The following is a 21531-nucleotide window of genomic DNA, read 5'->3' on the forward strand; positions in this document are numbered from 1 at the left end:
TTTTATCATTTTTTTCGATGGGAACCAATTACAACACATGAAGTGATATGTATATTCACTTGATTGTACCAAAGACAATATATCTTTTTCTTTTGTAATTTTTCTTAATATATTCCAATAAAAAAAGTAATCAATAAAAAAGATAGTCGAGAGAACAATTTACGAACCGAAAATTATAAAATTATGGATTTTCTATTTCCTCACTGTTTAAGCGTAAAATACAATTAGTTTTATTCACGTACATATATGTAATATTTTTTGTTTCACTAAAAATATAAAAAATTACGACTATTTTCTTTTATGCGTGCATTGTATACATATATATATTGTATAAGCTTTTTAGGATCCACTATTCGTGCACTTTGCTATATAATATTTATATCACACGGTTTGAATTAAATAACCCATAATGTTGTGACGATCATAATAATACTGACTCTGGAGACTATATTGATCGTATCTTACCATGCCATTAAGGCCGTTTCAAACCGTGGCGTAATAATTAAGCGCAGCGCACCCAGGCGGCTGTCGACGTCTTGTTTAGAATAAATTGAAATAAAAAAGAACAAAATTGAAAAAATTTTGAATTGTAGGGGGAAATTAAAATAATGTTTGATTAATTTAATGAATTATTGTGAACAATAATTAATAATTTTCTTTTCGCGAAATATATATATTTACATATATTTGTCTCGATTTAAGTTCAATTAATGTTATGTTTATTAAAGTATTCAAAATTTTTTTTTTTATTCCGTAATTCTAAACCGTAATATTAACGTTTAATATTCGCCTTTTAATAATTAAAAAAACAATTGAAATATTTACTCACATTATCTTATATTTGAAAAACTAATTCTGTCTTTTCTAATTCTGTCAATTAAAAAAGGACGACGACGGAGCATTCTGCGCCTAAGTGTAAGCCCTTGAAATGACCCTGTATGTCATATATGAAGCTCCATTTTTATAATTCATTTTTCTTTACGCTGATATACTCGATTGTTACGTCCAACAGTTTACGCGAATAATTAGATTCTACATATATATTTAAAAAAAGTTATTTTTTCTATAATATATTGAATTGTACGCTTGATATGCTTATATATAATATATTTCAATAGATACAAACTATTTCAATTTTGCTTAATTTAATGGCATCAAAGTTGGGTTGTATTATAATTAATAGTTAATTTGTTAAAAGTTAAATAAAAAATTATAATACCTTTAAATTTATCTTGATTAATTTAAAATAAGTTAATTTTTATATCTTAAAACTAATATTTATTTTTAAACTTAAATTTATAAACTTTTTTCCTAAGTTAAAAATATTTTTCATTTCTAAATGCCATTATTTTTTTCTATAAAATTAAACATTGGACACAATTAAATTTTTAATAACGACTAAATTTTAATAAAAAATAATTATTTTATAATGTATATCATTTTTACAAGATTTATTTAAAAAAACTAAAGGTACTATTAATTTTCTTTTTTTTTCATAAATTTAATTACCAAAGAAAAAGGTACATTATCCTATATAAAAAGCTAAATTTTTGTTAATTTCCTGTTATTTTATATATTTATGTTTATTTGGTTGTTTATTTTATATATTAGGTCCTTGAATAAGTTCTCGCTGTTTTTTTTGTTAAAAAAAAACATTTATTTAAAATTGTAAGGCTTACAATAACTTTACTCAAAGTATTGTCCATCATTAGAGACCACACAGCAATGCCTCCAATTCTTCGTCTTCAAACTTTGTCGGTGCTCCAGAACGTTCTTTATCTTCAAGGTCAAAGTCATTATTTTTAAAGCGCCTAAATCAGTCTCTGCATGTCGTATTCGACAGAGCATTGTCACCATATGTTTCAACAAGAATTCTGTGTGCTTCAGCTGCAGATTTCTTTTGAATAAAGCAGTGCAATAAAATTCCCCGCAAAAGCACTTTATTTGGCACAAAAGTAGACATTTTCGCAATAGGTAATTAAACACGTGGTTGACACTGTGGTAAACTGTATCTACTAGAATTTGAGGTTACATATAGTACTACTTAGCTGATGCGTTTCCGTACGAAATTCCATGCACAGAGTGCCGCTACGCCATCTTTTAAGAAACAGCGAGAACTTATTCAAGGACCTAATAAATTAAGAAATTAATATAAATATAATATTAAATTAAAAATGTTAAAGTTATGACATTTTAATTTAAAATAAATAATATTTTAAAATTAACATTTCATTTAACTTAAGTTAATTTAATCTTATAACTCTACTTTTTAATTGAATTAGTTTTTCTTGTTTATATGCAATGACTTTTAACGTAATTAAATTAATTTTATAAGCCATTAACTTAAACTTAACTTAATTAAAAAAAATAATTATTTTACCCAACCCTGGCTTAAACTAAGAAAATAAAATAATCTGTCAAATAAAAAAAAAGCAATGTGTTTCGGCTTTGATTTCCTATCGATCGCTATCGATCGCTATCGATACATCGTATAGCATAGAACGATTCGATATTGGTACGATAGAATTACAAGTACAGCAATCCTTTTCTATCCTTCTCTGCGATGCGAAGCGTGAGTGTAGTAGTGTTTGTATGTGTGTTATCAGGCACGACACACATGCACTTATATATAAAGATTGAAAATTTTTTTCTCAACGTTGGTAAGCCTGAAACTAGTGCTTTGCGTTTTAAATTGTCATTACGCGAGATCCCCAACATAGATTATTAGGTTAGGATTACACATGTCAATTTTTAGAAAATTGTTGAAAAAAGCGCATAAGTCAAAGTCGAGTATGCTTTGAATGTGTTCCAAGTAATACTGCGATAACGCTTGAACAATAATGCTTATCAATTTACACGTATTCCATCGGAGTTAGATCATAAAAGGAAACTTTTTCGTAAGTACGTGGAATTATTTTTTTTATATAACAGTGCTTTTTTTATCATATGTTTAAGCAAGATATTAATAATATAGTTTATAATAATATTTTTAATCAAGATACAATTTCGAAGGAGACTATAGTGATATGCAATTTTAAATACATTCATATTTTGATTTTAATGGATATTATAAAATTATATAAAAAATGAAAGCTTTAATCTTAATTTTGATTTTATCTAAGATTAGCCTTTTAAAAATAATTAATATCAGCTATAAGTAATAATAAGTATTAAATACTTATACAACAAAGTATAAGGCATCAATTTTTTATTTTATAATCTTGAGACAAAAATCTTATTTTATAATAAAAATATTTATTATATGATATATTTATATACAATTTTTGTTACAGAAAACTGACGAAATAACTAATGTTATAAATTGTTAAGTGCCTTTAATTAACTCTTCCACTTGTAAATATAATAAGCTGAAAATGAATCTCTTACTTATAAATGATTATTTGGGGACATATTCTGGCAGAGACAAAATATTAAGAACCCTTTCTTATTCGGCAAAGTTACTTACTGTATGTACTTTGTCCAAGAATACTGAAAAAAAACTTAAGACCTTTGGAAGCCAAATGAGTGAATGCAGAGTGATGTTGCGCTTATTAGATGATCTTCCAATGCTTCATTTCATAATAACATATGGCTGGGGAAAAAAGGTAAATTGTTGTTTATACAATAATATAAATTAGAAATGCACACATAATTAAAAATAAAAATATATTAATTATTAAATGGAATTATGTTACCTTTCTTTTCTATGTATAAATCATTAATATATATATATAATTAAATAATAGGAACCAGACTGGTTGATTAGATGGAGCCAAGTGATACAAAATGTAATAGATGTAATTTATTGCCCTGTAGAACATATTTGTTGGGCCGGTCAGCATAATATTGTATCAATCAATACTAACAAATGGGATCTTGCTACCACTTGGTTTTGGATAATTTCTTTACATCTGTCATTACTTAAGTAAATGAAAATATATTAAAATATTTTATATATTCTATGTTCCCCCCAAAGTAAAATTTCATGTAAAAATTAATAGTATGCATTTATTATAGACACATTTAATTTTTAGATAAATATCAAAATATGTGAAAATATAAAATATCTAATAAAACAATTATTATTTCAGATCAGTGAGATTACTCCAAAAGCTTCAGAAGTATAGAACAAGCTTAGAAAAAAGTAATCCTGATGTACAGTAAGTATATTATATTATTAAGACTTTTTATACATCTTTTATAAGAAGGAATCATTTTATATTAACAATAATATTACTTTGAGAATTTCATATAAAAAAGAATAAATTTGACATATTTATTTCTTCTATCAAATATAGAAGCACATTGAAGGAAATCAATGAGAAACGGCAAAGTGCATTATTGGTATGCACACGTCTTGCATTGGATATTACATATGCGATTAGTTATTTACCACCGAGCGTACTTTGGGGAGGTCGTTTAAAAACATGGCATGTTGGTGCACTTGGTACAATATCGTCGTTGATTGGACTTTATCAGGCTTTTAGCCAACGACTCAAAAGTTGAAAATTTGCTCAAATAAAAAAGTATTATTGTTACATTTATTGTACAATGTGGGCTACGGGGCTGTATATATTATATTATATATATTATAATAACATGAAATTATTAATATATATTCAGATTTATTTTATATATTTCGTCGATAAATGTTAATTTTGTAAATTAAATCTAAAATAAATATACAAAGCATTATATGTAAATAATATATATATATATATATATATATATACGAATATATAAATAACTCAATCTGGGTCTTATTACACGAATCGATGCCATAAGTTTAATATTTTATTTTATAATTAAACTGTTAAAAAATAGGTTGTTTTAAAATAAGCATTTTTATTTAAATAAACTATATGTATTATATAGTTATAATATACTATATTATACTAACCGGTGCAAAACTATCCAATTGTAAAAACTAACATTAAGCATTATGTGATAATTTCTTCTATAATAATAAATTCTCTTATATATATTATTGTACTATATCAATCAGGAAAATTTTTACACAGAAGAGATTAATATATAATAGAAAATATTATCCAATAGTCCAATGATGAGCTCAACGCTCATTCCAGAATCGGTAAAAGTGATAATTATTTGTTTAAGCGTATGAAATCATTAAGTAATATATCAATCGTATCGTTAAAAAATATATTAATTGCATATTTATTCGCACAATCATCCCGATTGATGTTACATGCCCTGATAGAATTCTGTAATATACTTGGAAATTGAACACACTCGTACAAGTTTTCAAAGAGATATTTTTTATTAATTAAACAATTTATTCTAATAGAGTTCAAACATACGATATCTATCAATCGTTCTATCAGAATAATCAGTCATTTAATTACGTATATATAAAACTTCGAAGGCTTATATTAAGCGTAGAACATACGCATAATTGGCACTTACCAAAGAGATTTAGGTACTTATATAGCTAAAAAGATAATTTATATCTGTCGTGTAAAATAATCTATAAAGATTATGTTGAAAGGCACGACTTATTGAAACCTTTCTAAACAATACATGCTATAGATTATTAAAATTTGTGTCCGATAAAATATCTTCTTTTGAAACGGATAATTCTGCCATTGCATAGACTGATTTATAGATTAATCGTCATTGATATATGTATATTCAAAGCGCTTTGACCGCGAAAGCTTGTGTGTTTACATATATATATGTATATGTATAATATATATTTCTTTATCAGTATATATTTTTAAAGCACTTTTTTTAAATAATTGCTTATATATGTAGCAACCATATTAATCACATATCTGCGAACCATATACATGTAATATATATTTAACGGAGTATGTATTAGATCGTATTGTCGAAATATTTCTTTAAGAGAATATTAGCTTTATAGTTAACTGCGACAAAAATTCATTGTTATCATTTAGATGGACAGTCTTAGGCTTCTTTTATAGATTTTTACACATCCGCATATTTCCTGCAAGATAAATTGTGCGATCGAATATATAGCATTTCCATCGAGATTACTTTTTCTTCTAACAATTTAACATTATTATTATTCGTCGCTAAAATGAATCTGATATACAATATTAAAACTCAAATATGAAATAGTTCAACATTGTTTTAATCAACAAACACAGAAATTAACGAATTAATACATAAAAATAAAAATGAAATGTATGTAAAAGATTCTTAATTAATTTCGGCCTTGCAGTCAATACATTCTTTTCTGTTTAATATAAAAAGATTAAAACAAAGGTAAAATATTTTTCTACTTATGTTAATTTTTTTTAAATTAATTAGAATAAGTTAGATTAAAATTATATATAGTTAGTAAAATAATGTATTTTGTTATAAAATATGATCAATGAGAGTACGGTAATCTAAGAAATTCTGTATCCCCTTATAATATACATACTCTATTGATAATATTTTGTCACTGACAAGGCTGAAATAATTATTTATTATATGGCAAAAGAGAAAAAAAAATAAAAACAGTCATCGGGTATCTGCAAAAATATGGCCTTTAATTCAACAAAATTGTATCAAAACGGGAGAAACGCGAGTAAAGGATGAACTGCATTTAAAGAAGAGAGCTGTAACATAATTATACATAGTAAGAAAAAAAAGAAAAAAAAAGAAAACTAAATCATTTCCCTACAATCCGCGCCAGAATCGTAGACCATGAACTTCTCCATTTCGTCAACCGTTAAACAGTCCATGTGAGCGAAATATCTGTGACAGCCGCTCGCTTCGGCTAATACAAAAATCCAGTCGATTGTGCTTCAGTAAGCGCAACATACGTTTACTATCGCAATCGAGAGCATAGAGATACATTGTGATCTAACGTAAAATTAACAATGTTTAACGTCATTGACAAGTATCGTAATGGAAGAACGATCAGCGAGTTATGTAATATACATCCGAAAAAGTCTCCCGTTATATCACATTAATATCGAATATATATATCACGCGCGCAATGTAATAATGACAAATAATTATTGGATAATTACTTTCGCCACTTTAGAATAATCTTTTTAACATTATCGATTAACAATTCATATTCAATTATTAAGCGTAATACTTTAACACGATAAACGCATGATGACGATATACTATTATAGATTTCCTGAGAATTTTACATGTTTCATTGAGCCCAGCTCAAAATTACCATAACGGAGCCCTATCGTCTCGCGTAAAAAATTATTGTCACTGCAAAAGCCAGAATTCGACTCTCACGACTTTAACGAAAAATGTGTATGCGCTAGCTAATATGTCTGTTATGTGTACATACATGTATACACGTGTGTATGTATACTGTACGTTATCCTAATGCGCAATTATGGCTATGTATCTAGCACCTACTGTACTCGGCATATGATTATTAAGTATTATTTCGCGGTAAAAAAAAATCGATAAGAGAACCTGTCTCTCTAAATAAATATACTAAATAAAAGTACATCGTTTGCGCTCGAACGTAGTAAAAACTGCGTTCGCAATAGGAACTTTTTTTGACAAACACGATTTTTCCATATTTATCTTGTCTTTTCGCACGCACGGTAGTAACGATAATAAACCAATCGTTGCGCGTTTCCGCAAGCTCAATCAGCGGTATGAATCGGCGCATGTCCCCGTATCATCGGACTAGTCCTAGCTGTCCTAGACGGCTCCGCGATAAAAACTAAGTCTGCACCCTGTTACCCAATGTTCTAAATCAGGCGGCGCAACGTCGGTTAACCGAAAGAGTCAAAAAGGAACAAAAAAGAGAGGAAGACGACGGGTGCAAAGCGAACGTAAAGCGAATGTACTAAACTGTGACCGCAAGTGTACAAAAACTTGGTCGCTTCCTTCAGATCACGTCGTCGTATTTCTGATATACGAAGGACGTATGTATATGTTAGTTGTTCATTCCGAAGTTCGGATTCAACCCTATTACTTGATTAGTTTTTGAGTTCCTCGTCAAGGGTGTATGATGCGACATTGAATCTACGGAATGTTGCCACTGCCAGCAGCTGCGGCAAAAGTACCGGAAACATGCCTAAACATAAATGTATGGAGACTTTTAATAAATATATATATATATATATATATATACTATATATAGATTTAAATTATAAGAAATAATTGAAAGATTAATTAAATTAAATTGTCATTACATACCACATCACGACAAAAGTAATGTCCTTGTTGTACAGCGCATCCGGAGCATATCGATTCTTCGATGTACGGGTCCACTTGTACCTGAGAAACATGCAAATATGAAAGTATATAATTTTTTATATAAGCTAAATAATAGGCCCATGTTCTCAATTTACTTTTATAGATAAAAATAATTTGAGAATATTGGCCATAGTTTTATGTTTGTTTTAAAATTCAACGTACCTTTTTCGTAAATTTGTCAGTCTTAATTTCTATGAATGACGCAGTGATTGCTTTAAAGTACGATTGTTTCGTACTGAATGTAACACGGCCGGAACCTATCGGATATTTATGCTTATCGGTATCAATACCTACGATAAATAATAAATTTTATTAATTTTTCATGTAGGATTATTTTAAGTAATTGTGTGACGTAAATATACGAAACACATAAAATATAAATAATGTGTAAAAATTTAAAAAAAGTAACATAGAATGATAAACAAAATAAATGACAATTACACACCCGCGTAAATGACTCCATGAAAAAGGTCATCCATGACTTTTGCTAATCCTGCGGCTGTTAGCATTCCGTGCAGTGCACCAACAAATACCGTTTTATGCGCATCGAGTCTTTGCGATGAAGATTTGACATAATTGCTATTCTCGAGAATCCATGGAATCACTTGTACCTGAAATGATATATAAAATTACAAGAATTTAGTTTTAATAATATATCTTCAAAAAAAAAATATATATATAATTAACATACATCTTTTGGCTTTGAACGCTTGGATATAATTTTATAATACCATCTCTTTCCATTAGTAATATCATGGGTACAGCAAGACAACATTGCTCTGACCTGAAAGAAATATATTATTTATAATACAATCTTTGTATTATCCAAGATTAATAATCAAATGATTGTCGCGTACCTGTTTCTCCGATTCGAATATAACGTATGCATATCCTTTCGGTTGAGCGGACGGTGCCTTTGTCGGCCATTCAACGCGAACCGGTCCAAATTGTTTGAACGTCGAAATTAGAATGGCTTCCGTAACATCCCATGGTACACCTCCCAGAAATACTTTAGGCGAATAAGCAAGTGGTTCCTCAGTACTTTGTGGCAAAAAGCCACTCCATGTGCACGTAGGATAACAATGTGCTGTGATATATATATATATATATATATATATATATATATATATATATATATATAACAAATATATAAATAAATGTAAATATATATTAAAATATATTTATAAATAAATATAAATATATATTAAATATATATATATATATATATATATATATATAATATATATAATTCTATATAATAAATAAATTTATACATTTACGAAATCTACAAAATTTGTATTCCTATTTAGTCTAGAGTAAATTTTTTTTGCTAATATAGATCGAAATTGTGTCAAAAAATAGGCATTATATCATAAAAAAGTTACGATATTTAACATTTAATATCATTTATAAGTAATTATATTGAAAAATTTCGTTAAAATATTCTAAAAATTTTTTAAATCTCTGTAACGCAAAATATGGATGCAAATTTTATATGATTAATTTGGATTTGGATAATTTGTCATATATTTGTGTATAAATAATAATAATTGCAATAATCTTTGTATAGCGTAAGTAAATAAAATATATCATATATACAAACCAGCAGCATTTCGGTGGGATCTTGCTACTCGATCGAGTGACACTGGTTGAGCTAATCTACGCGTGGTGCTTCCAAGATTGGTACAGCAATTCTTTTCATGATTTAAGAGAGAATTGAGAAAATTGCTACGATTTTGCCCGATTCCGTGATGATGCTGGTAATAATGCGAGTTCGGATTCTGTTGCAACGATGACAAGTATTTTTTTATAGCCATACGCTCGAACGCCGTTCTATTGTTAGGGCACGCGTTTGTCTTCGATATTATAGAGTCCAAGGATGGCGGGAAGCAAGAATTCGATGAGGAATTCAGCGATAAACAATTCTGCGAATAAGAATTTTAAATTAGCGGTGGTTAGCAAAAATGAATTTTTTTATTAAGAATTTTTTATAGAAAAAAATGTTCTCTCACCATTATTATGTCGGATAAGGAACCATCCGCGCTACCAATTCCGCTTGTCTCCGAGTCTGCTGGTGAGTTGGAACGCGAGCCGTTACATCCCAAAAAATGAGGGAATTCTAATGTCGGGCTGCCGCAATCACTAACATCAATAAATTATCATTTGTGGAATATACGAAATATATAGGAATTCAGTAATATTTCGCATATGTACACATAGTCACAAGATATATATACAATAATTTCATTGATATTTAATACAGTAATTGATAGAATGAATTACATATATACAGTTATATGTAATTTAAAATTAGCAAATATCAAAACTTGATATTAATAAATGTGTCGAAAACTTATTATTCTCTGTATTGGGAATACATTTTAGAAATTTTATATCAAAAGCGCATTTTATACTTTTAAAATACACACTCTTATGATGCTCTCACTGTCTTTATCTCCTGATTCTTTTCTTACCTGTACGGGGTAGAGCAACCTCGTATAGGGCGGCCAAAGTATGACGAATCGATGGGCGACGAGTGCGACGACGAAGAGCAAGGATATTGAAACGACGGTCGGCTGGTTGGTGAAGACGGCGTGTTTGTACTATTACTGGCAGTGGACGAATAGCTGTAAAGATCCGACATAAAGCTGCCGGGTGTGCTAGGGCTGCCGGGAGTGGCCACTGAATTCGGCGAGCTCGGAATATCCAGGCCAGAGGAATTCGAGCAAAAGCCGTGATTTCGATGGCACTGTAAGCATACATAATAATTAATACAATAGTTGCACAAGTTTCCAAAAGCTGCCAAAATTTTAATCTTATATCTTACATATATATATATATATATATATATATATATATATATATATATATACATATACATCCTTCTTGTAAATCTTAGAAATAAATTAAGTTCTCGACTCTTACAATAAGATAGTCATCGATCATATCTCGTTGAATTCAGAGATCTCAATATCGCATATATACATATAAACATAAAAATAATTTTGTCTGTATTTGTAGCGTCTAAAATTGAACTTAGATATGAAACTGTTTCGTGTTCTAGTTTAAACGACATATCTCAGGATTTGCGAGGTAGTAGAAAGAAGTGTGGAATCCTCTTTGCGCACATGCGTTTCAAAGTACTTGGAATACGTCCAAATTGAAACGAAGTATTATGCGATATGTGAGAGAACGCGGTGTCTTGAAACGGCAGCGACTTTGTGTCGGCTCGAATCAAAGGGAAAAAGGGCGTTCTCTGTTTATATAGAGCCGTTTGACTCGCGTGAACCAGCGGATTCTCGGCCATCAAGACTACCCTAGCGTATCATTCATTTTATACGAATTACTATACTTATATCTTGAGTCAAATTTATCGGAGATTCGTGATGAATTTTATTTTATATTCAAAGATATTTGAATCATATATTTGAAGTGTATATTTAAATATTTTATATATATAATTATATCTTAAATTATATATATAAAATATCTATAATCCAAGAAATAAATGATAATTGAATTTCTATTATAATCTATAAAAGATTGATTCGAATGTGCACGTAATTCTAGACATGCACGTAAAATATATAATGCGATATGATGAACAAAATATCGATAAAGTTAAATGTTAAAATCAGAAAACACGGCTGAAATAAGGTAGTTGGAATTATTCCAACGGGATAATCATTATTCGAGTTATTGCACTGCCGAGGAAATTCCTCCAGTACAATATGCTTTATGTTACGTTTATCATCTTTATTGCCATTCTATACGTAAAATTTGTAGCTCGCTGAAGTTATTATATCGTAATCGCGTTTTTTATCAAATCGTCGTCGCGTCAAATGTGTTCTTATTTTATAGTGGAGAACAATCTCTCGCGCAAGTAATAACGATATAATTTTTTTCGTGAAAATATTAACGAATTTTCAAAAATATTATTACAATGCAGAATAAATAAAGTGTGAAATAAAATAATATTTTTTAATTAAAAATAAACGAATCCTATTTGATTTTAACCTTGTTTATATCGGTATAATTAAATTGCGTTCTTATTAGTCAATTAATAAATTACGTTATCTTGACGTAAAATATTATTTCCATTTATATGTTGTAATTCGATGATAATAAGTCTTATCATGATGCGTCAATCAAATATGGACTCCTACTGATCCACCTACTCTTTATTACTACTATCCAATTGTAACAAAAGTCGCGTTAAATATATCTTTATCATACATTTAATTTACTACGCATTCATATTATTCAAACATATCCGTCACATTGACTAAATTTTTTCATTCTCAATCAACTCTCTTTTTCTCTTCTAACAATATTATTTAGATCAATATTAACATTATTATTTAGAATCTAAAATTTTCATTGAAATAAATCTCCATGAATAAGATACATGTGTCCAATATTACCTCGTGTTGTTGAGAAGAAGATCCCTTGGTTTGATCGTAATTGCCAACTTGATAATTACGTTAATCCGAAGAGCCAACCGTCAGTTGGTTTCCCATCAGCGATCCTCTGGGCAAACCCAGTCCAAACATATCCGAAATTGCACTGTCGCCTGTTATAAAAAAATAAAAGAAAAATTAACACATTTATTATACAAAGTAAAAATTTCATACAAAAACAGATCTAATAAAAAAATCAGAAAGAACTTTAATTTTTCGTAAAGCAAAAACTCCTGTGATATCCATAAAGATCAAAATCTTTGAGATCATTTCTAGAAGAATTTTTAAGAGAACTTTCAAAAACAATTTTATTACAGGATGTATACTCAAATCTTAGAAATCAATTCTCTGAGGATTCCATGATTTTCCAGGTAATTTTGTTCAAAATTCCAGGTAAAATTAAGTATTTTAAATTATATTTAGAATACAACTTTGAAATAAGTTTATTTGTTATACATAATTTTTTAATATAAATGAAGTATTTTTTAAATATATTAATGTAATATACTATATAGGTATAATATATTTTAATATATACTTTATATATAAAACAAATAAATTTTATATTCTTTAAAACTATATTTTAAAGGCAAAGGGGCAATTTTTAAAAAAATTCCCTGAGTTTAAATCAAACTCCATGATAATTCCAGGATTTTTCAAGGTAGAACAAAATTCCCTGAGAATTCCAGGTTTTTCCAGGGAGTGCACACCCTGTATTATCATCGATTTAATTAGAAAAATATTCTATATTTACACAAATAAACGGGAATAAAAAAATGCTTTGTCTCACCGTCTATGCTGACGTTCTTGTCGGATTGGGAAGAGGAGGAGGCATCCTGCGAGAAATTCGGAAGATGCGTAGGTGACGGCGGCGGTGGTAGATCGATTAATAAATTGTTGATGGACTGCAACTGGTGCAATCTCTCGCGTTCCTGTTCGCGTTCCTTGCCGCGTTCCCGCTCGCGAGTCTGACTCAGTTTACGCAGCAGCAGCTTGCTACGTTCGCGATTCTGCGTCGCATCCTGATGGTGCAACGGATCCTGATGATGCATCGATGATGGCTCTCGATCAAATTCAACGTCCGTTTCGTCGCTTTCGTCGCTCACCAGAGAAATATCCGTCTGCAAAATAAATTTGTTACTTATCAGTCGCGGAAGTGACTCGAACAAATACACATACTGGATAATATATTTTACAAACGCGAAATCTTTGCAGCAACGTCTCTATATAATATTTCAACTACCAATTTTTATTTTTTGAACTGACTAAAAATCTCCGGTTATCATAACAATCGTGGAATTTGAAACGATCAAAAAAGACGTCGAACTACTTATTTAATTAAACAAAAACTTCGTCATAATTCGATTTAGAAGTACAAATATCCACATTATTATATCTTCTTAGAAACAAAAACACTTGTATATATTTTACGTAGTTAAATTTAAATTTCTATTTAAAAAAAGCCTTATTTTCGGAGTCCTTATCGATTTAAGACTCAAACATTTTTGCTTTTCTCAATCCCGCCACGAAAATTCATGACACACGCGATATGTATATATTAATATATAATATATAATATATTATATATATATTAATATATAATATATTATGATACATATTATTTAATGTATAATACATTTCTAATATATTACGGTATTTCTCACCGACGTCGTTTATTCCGAACCTCGCGGTCGTGTAATAATGAGGGTGGAAGTAGCCAGCTCTACTTCGAGAGATCGAATAATTCGCGCGCGACGTGTCACACACTCTCGACGAACGACGCCGATCGACTGCGCGGCGCAATCGGGGAAACGAAAACAGCGCGCCTCCTGAAGGACGCCACGCTGCCGGCCGTGGCGCGTTGTGGAATTTGCAAAAAAAAAAAAAAAGAAAAAAAACATTCTTTAGAGGAATGAAAAAGAGAGAGGGGAGAATATATATCGGGAAACACACATTCCACGGATTTTCCCGGAATTTTGCCTCTCGAAACGGGGAACCCGGTTGAGTTTACTACCCTCGTTACTTGTACACGTGATAATTCTATCTATATGTATTTACTACGTCATCGGTGACGTAATATCGTGAGTCCTCTTCACTCCCGTCTGAATTTTGCAAGATTTTTCTATCTTGAAATGATCGAGCATCTCTTATTATCCTAATGCTATAACAATGAATACGATAAATATAATATATAATGGAAATATTAATAAAAGCGATAATAATAAAATTAAATAAATAAAATAAAATAATGTCTTGTTAATATTTTAAGACAAAAGATTATATATGTTTGTGAGCTTTTTATGTAAATAAAAACATTTTCTCGAGATATAGAATAAAACTGGAAATAAATTATTTAATTATACAAGCGATGAAGATTAAAATAATCATAAATAATAATAATAATAATAAATAGTTAAAAAATTTGTGCTGCTGGGAAATTTGCAATAAACTCGGAAATACACCTCATCGGAATTTAAGATATCTAGAACACGTGTCATTATATCAAATTTCATAATTAACTCACCCTCATATAAATCGATCGTTTTAAGAATTTTTAGCAGTCGCGCATACACTGATCTCATTTTCTTTATATCTGACAATAAATATATTCAAAAGAATACGAGAGATATATTAATATATTTCTCAGAAATAAAATTCTCGTATAAATATTACAGCTCCGATACGTATGTCGCCGTGTTTATTTACATTTGCTCCGGCGCAGGACATTCCTTCGCGATATATATCTGATATACTTATGTCGTCCACGTAGCGCGTTGAGTTAATAAACGAGGATTTCCAGCACATTAAAAATCAAGAATAAAAAAGATGACAATCACCTGAATCATCAAAAATAAAAAAATAGCAATTGAAATCACAAAGCGCGGAACCGATCGGTTTGGTTACAACCCTAAAATGTCTTGACTTTTTTCAATTCTTCATATTCTATCGATGTTTATAGAACAATATAATACGAGGCATATATTATAAAATAAATATGATCAACATGATATGTATATATTAGACGTCTTTTTCTTCAAAAACGTGTGATTAAGAATGCGAATTCAAATCCGACATTAATTCCAAATAATCCTTAATCTTGCGGAAAAGGATGACTTACCGATTGCATTAATGTGGGCATCTCCGCGGAATGGATTTCGACGGCGGTCCCGAAGAAAGATCCTGATTTTTCGGGGATGATGTAAATTCGGCTCGACCTCCAGACACGAGCGAGTGAGAGCCGCCGACTCGACTGTCGTCGTCCGCCACTAATAACAACGCGCGATAAGCTTCATGTGTTGCGCGTTTCCCGAGAAGTTACGTGCGAGTGATGACGATGATGAACAGTGGCGGCGGCGAGGGATGATTCCTCTGGATGATGAAAAGCTCACCCGGGAGACTTTGACACGTTGCGTGTTGCGCGAGATGCGCCGCATTCGCCTGATATTTCCTGTCGAAAAATCTCTCCCGATCCTTTATGATTTGTCGACGGGGTGGAACGTTGGTACGCCCATTCTTTCGCCCTGCTATACTACTCCGAATGTATAGATATAATAGATTTCTCCGCTCGTACATTCTTTCTTTTTCTCCCACTCTTTCTCTCTCTCTCTCTCTCTCTCTCTCTCTATATATATATATATATATATATATTCCCTCGCACGCACGCTCCATCAAAGACCGCGACGATTCGGGGTCTTTGAACGTATCGTGCGCAAATTTGTTATATTGTCGCGTTTTTATTCTTTTACATTTTCTCGTGCGAGAAAATTTGGAAGAGTTAAATACCTAAATTAGTGTCTTTTTTTCTTAAATAAAATTTAAATAAAGATAGACGTGAATCCTAAAGAAAAGACTTATGTTCGATTTTTGTTGCAAGATTCCGAAATTAACTATTAAAATTGTCATCGCATTTTTCATTTTTCAAGCTAATACATGTTTAATAAACGTAAGTTGTTACAATATCAACGGAGTAAGGTGTCTTGCCACAACATCGCGAAATAATCTTACAAGATGTATCAAAACTAAAGTGATATAAAAATATATATACAATATTTACACCATTTTAGTACTAAATATTACATATGATTGCGAAGAATAAATATGCTTTAAGCGAAATTATTTGCTTTGTACGTTGATGAAAGTGTGAGAAAAGTTCGCGGATTCAATTATACTCTATATGCGCAGTCGATGAATCTAACATTTCAACCTCGGAAGTATCACCGGTTGAGTAATTCACAACATCTCGCGTTTGTCGTTCTAATTTCCCTGGACGTACCATCTTCCCAAATCTTTCCCATTTTGCTGGAATTTTCTCCCCAGCTATTAGAAAAGAGAATCACTTTTAATTTATCGATATCTTGATTGCTCGAGCTATTGCCTACATTGTTGGAATTTTCCGGTCTGGCTTCGTTGTCCTCAGATTTGTATTTCGGTATTTCCGTAGGTGCATCTGAAAAAGTCTTGTTCGTAAACATGTTCCGCAGTTTTATCACGAGTTTAAGAGTATAATGTAAAAATTGAATCGCTCATTGCAATATCAATAGTATGTCATGTACCAGGATAAGGTGGTGCCTCATCAATCAAATGTTCCATCACGTAACCCAACATGGTTGCGGTAAATGTGTCATCCTTTCTGAGACCAAGTGCTCTATGAAAAGCATCCACTGCTTCCTGAATGTTACCCATTAACGCGTGAATAAAACCAATCGATGAGTAAGTCGATGGATTTAAAGGATCCAAGACTAATGCCTGTTGATGATATTCCAATGCCTCGTCATACTTTTTCATTTTTCTACAAGTGTGACCCAAATTATTCAGTAGTGCTTCCCATTTACTGGGAAGAATCACATTTCTTACGTCGCCCTGAATGCTTTTCATAGCTTCCTTAAATAATCGTTCTGCATTTTTGTAACTGTGTTTAACAAAAATAATTTACATGGGTAAATTGAGGATACATGCAATATTTTGATTTTTCTAGTATAAATAATAGCACATAATAATATTAAAAATATCAAGAAATAATACTTACTCTAAGTTGTAAAAGTATATAACGCCCATTTCATGTATCACAAATGGATCGTTCGGTGCTATTCCTTGAGCTTGTTGAAAGAACTTGTCAGCCAGTTTAAGATTATTCGTCAAACCGCATTCTAATCCGATATACAAAAGCGGAAGATGGCAACCTTTCATCAATTGTGATGCTTTAAAATAAGCAGCCATTGCTTGATCGTGCTCATTTTCTACTGCAAAGGAATGTCCATACGCCAACCAAGCAGGACCAAATAGTCTGTCCAGCGCGGTAGCCTTCGCTAAATATCTTCTAGCTTGATCACTTTTACCTTAAATACAACAAATTATATTGAAAGTGTTCTAGTATTTCTTTTTTATTCGCAAACATTTATATTTTTATTTATTTTAATACTTTTTATTTAGTGATTTAAGAAATAATTAGTAAATAATAATTAGTTACTTATGGTGTAATAATAGCATCCGACTGCAAACCATGCCAAAGCCATTTCCGGATATAAATCAACCAATTTGTGTGCCAGATAAAATAAAGCTAAAAAAGAAATAATTTTCATTAACAAATTTAAATGCTAATAATCCTTTTATTTATGACAAGATATAAACTTACCATTAGTCTTTTTAAGCTCGACTAAGCAGGCAATATGTACTGGCAGACACGAGTTATGATATGGATCCTTTTTCAAGATTCTGAATATTGAAAGTGTCATATTATGTTTTGGAAAATATAAAAAATATTGCTATAAAAATAATATCTCATAATAGAAATGTGATATTTACTTTTCTGTAAGTGAGAAACATTGATGATAATCACAATTATAATATAATCTTTCAGCCTTTGCAACTTGCATATCTAAATTATCCACCAATCTGTCAGCGACAGAAATTCCCATTACATTGCATGTAATTAATGATTGTTTTGTATTTGGCGCTTGATATTTTTTTAGTTTACTATCGTACAACAGTTGCAGAAGTTCTGCTTCACCTTTTACACATTGTTCAGCAAACGGTAAGGATTCCAAAAGTTCCCGCTCTAAATTAGCACATACACACATAATTGTTATTAATTTATTCATTAAATACACATTAATTTACTTTTAAAAAAATATAATAAAATACCTTCAGAAGCTGATAGCATCTGATTCTGTACTAAAGCTTCAAATGCTTCATATGAATAAACATCACATTGTAGAGCTTGTTTATAACATTCTGTTGCTACTGCTCTGTTATCCATTGCTTCGTAAACTCTTCCTTTTATATATAATATCGAACTCTGAACCTACAAAAAGATTATATATATGTATACTCATCTTAAATATTAATACAACAACTATAGTATTATAATAATCATGTTACAATTATAAATTTATTATTATTATTTTACAAATATAGATATTTATGTACATAAATATATAAATCCACTTACATTTTTTGGGGCATCCTGAAAAATATCCATACGACTCGCAAATGTAATACCTGCTTGTGTTATATTAGTGCATATTTCAGATTCATTGATAACTTGAAGAGCATCGCTATATTCTTTTGCTTCTAGCAAACACCTCACAGTCAAGTAATGACACATTACATCAGTCTGTAAAAAAAGATATATCATTGTTTAATTTAATAAATTATAAAGATGCACGGCTCTCATAAAACAAGAGTGTAACTATCGTGAATATTCATTTGTTGTAAACAACTGATAGATTTAAATTAATTTGATAAAATTACCTTTTGTAATCCATATCTCTTTATGAGATGTGCAGCACGATGGTATTGTTTCATGAGATACATGCACTGTGCCAAGGTGCATATATCTTTTGGATCCTGGTTGCTCAGCGACACTACTTTATCAGCCCAAAACAAGGCGGCACTGTACAGATGCTGAAAGTGAATAAGTCAAGTTAGATGTACGCTTAAACGTAGAGCTTTGCAATGTTCTTTTAACAAAACTTACCAAATCGATGTACGATTTAACTAATTTTCTACATTTTTCCAGATCAATGCTCTTCTCATCCAACAAGTTATCCATGCTATCATTATCAGCATCGCGATGTGACATGTTTAATTTAAGTTTAGACGTTAGTTTAATTTTAACTTTAATTAATTTAGACGAAGTTTCTTTTTTTGCAGAATGCTTTCAACTCGAAACAATTGTCCAGCATATACAAGAGAATCAGGTTAGAACTGATCACTTGTCAGATAATAACTAGATTTTTAGTAAACAAAAAGTTTAGAAATCTCAAGTTCCTCGTGAAACAGATTTCATTCGCTTCTAACAGCACCTTTTCGCATTTACTTTATTCAAAATACGTACAATAACTCCTTTAACAAACAGGTGAAAAACAAATGCAGAAAACGTTACTGAGAAAATAGCTGATATACTCGATAAATTTTACACTGAAAGCGTAAAAGCTTTATTGTTTTAGCTGTATTTTCCTTCTGTATTTTTTAAAATAATATAAATTTTGGAGAAAAAAGAAAGCTCACATATATAAAATATATAAAATACACAAGCAAAACAAACTCGACTATTATTTTGAACAGCTGATTATCTCAACTACACGCACGCGCATTGCGACCACACTTGTAATCGATCATTAATGATCGATATTAAACTTGAATATTACAATACATAAAATAATTAAATAAATATAATTTTGATATCAATGAATAACATCAAATAATTAAATATATAATCTTGATATATTGAAAATTGTGCAATTAATTAAATTATATAATTAATTTTATTATGTAATTTAATTATATATACATTTATATTTCCATTTTTTTTGTAGAAACAAAAAATAAAAATTCCAAATAAATTGCTTATTTAACATTTATATATATAAACTAACACATATTTATACATTTAATATATTCTTATTAAACCATAGAAACACGATTCCAAATAAAACGCCAAAGTTTTGTACCATTTATATTTGCAATATATTAAATAATTATTAATTAGATACAATCATGTGCGATATAGTAATTTAAAGTCATATCATTTCTATATACATTTTTTCTTTTGTTTCTTCTCTCTTTGCTTGACTTTTCCATTTTCGTATTATTTTAACAATTTTATCATTATTATGAGAGTCTTAATTATTATGACACGGGTTTGCACGAGATGCACCAGATATACACATAAAACATTAGTTTCCTCTATTGTAGCTTAATTTTTTCGCTTTGTGTATCACTCCCCTCACACACAATCTCGCATTAATCATACAAAAGTGGGCGACTATTGCGCATACAACGCTGAATAATTAGTCATTATTTAATCCTGTCCATCGATATCTCGACATAAAGAGATGTGTGGAGCATCGGTGAGGAAATCTTCAAGATCTAAGAATACATAGCGAATGCAAAATAATCCGAAATTAATCGCAAGACGTAACAATAGCGTAAATTCGCACGTAAAAGTTGCTCGCAATTTAAAACGTAATGAAAATATGAGAGTTTGGCAGTTACAGTCCATTTTGTCTATTATTTTTTACATATAATATACACATGATCTGTATTTCTATATATATTTTCCTCTTCTCTGATAAATTTTAATTTGGATTTTAACGAGAACTATATGTATTTATAATTATCATACTGTGTGTCGATGAGTGATCATCATTTTGTATGTACTCAAAAATTGAAAAAGATGAACGATAAATACTCAAACCTGTCGATTTAGTGAAAAAGAAAAATGTTTAATCAGGCTCTTATAATACTGTTGAATCTATTATTTTAAACTATCTACTTTCAATTACAAAGCTCACCATATATAATAATTAATAATGTAACTCGTTCACGGTATAAATATATCGTTACTTTCCATAAT

General features: G+C 30.1%; 3 protein-coding genes across 5 annotated transcripts; 1 reads left to right on the forward strand and 2 right to left on the reverse strand.

The window, feature by feature from the left end:
* The first annotated feature begins 2656 nt into the window (after positions 1–2656).
* On the forward strand, positions 2657–9255 carry Pex11c (peroxisomal biogenesis factor 11c). Of its 3 annotated transcripts, none has more exons than XM_029298930.2 (5): positions 2657–2901; positions 3294–3605; positions 3747–3925; positions 4092–4160; positions 4299–9255. In XM_029298930.2, exons 2-5 carry the CDS (start codon positions 3375–3377, stop codon positions 4504–4506), a joined length of 687 nt encoding a protein of 228 aa, XP_029154763.1. In that variant the 5' UTR covers positions 2657–2901; positions 3294–3374; the 3' UTR covers positions 4507–9255. The 3 variants fall into 3 exon arrangements, with proteins under 3 accessions (XP_029154763.1, XP_029154764.1, XP_085341133.1); XM_029298931.2 differs by having other exon boundaries at positions 2657–2897; XM_085485007.1 differs by lacking the exons at positions 2657–2901; positions 3747–3925 and having other exon boundaries at positions 3525–3605.
* LOC114933754 (uncharacterized) lies at positions 6501–16190 on the reverse strand. The gene is made up of 12 exons (XM_085485008.1): positions 15793–16190; positions 13465–13795; positions 12639–12787; positions 10689–10963; positions 10227–10356; positions 9818–10139; positions 9072–9301; positions 8906–8998; positions 8660–8825; positions 8377–8504; positions 8155–8235; positions 6501–8032 (listed from the first exon to the last, which is right to left on the reverse strand). Exons 1-3 carry the CDS (start codon positions 15811–15813, stop codon positions 12699–12701), a joined length of 441 nt encoding a protein of 146 aa, XP_085341134.1. The 5' UTR covers positions 15814–16190; the 3' UTR covers positions 6501–8032; positions 8155–8235; positions 8377–8504; positions 8660–8825; positions 8906–8998; positions 9072–9301; positions 9818–10139; positions 10227–10356; positions 10689–10963; positions 12639–12698.
* On the reverse strand, positions 15937–20269 carry Cdc16 (cell division cycle protein 16). Its single transcript, XM_029306333.2, is given in 11 exon segments — positions 15937–16938; positions 16940–17121; positions 17228–17583; positions 17701–18010; positions 18142–18231; positions 18307–18386; positions 18477–18729; positions 18816–18975; positions 19123–19287; positions 19425–19577; positions 19651–20269. Coding segments are annotated over 11 exon segments (1959 nt in total). The 5' UTR covers positions 19756–20269; the 3' UTR covers positions 15937–16833.
* Positions 20270–21531: the final 1262 nt, after the last annotated feature.

The sequence above is a fragment of the Nylanderia fulva genome, unplaced genomic scaffold (assembly GCF_048542155.1).
Source record: "Nylanderia fulva isolate GAGA-0341 unplaced genomic scaffold, ASM4854215v1 Scaffold33, whole genome shotgun sequence".
Taxonomy (NCBI): domain Eukaryota; kingdom Metazoa; phylum Arthropoda; class Insecta; order Hymenoptera; family Formicidae; genus Nylanderia; species Nylanderia fulva.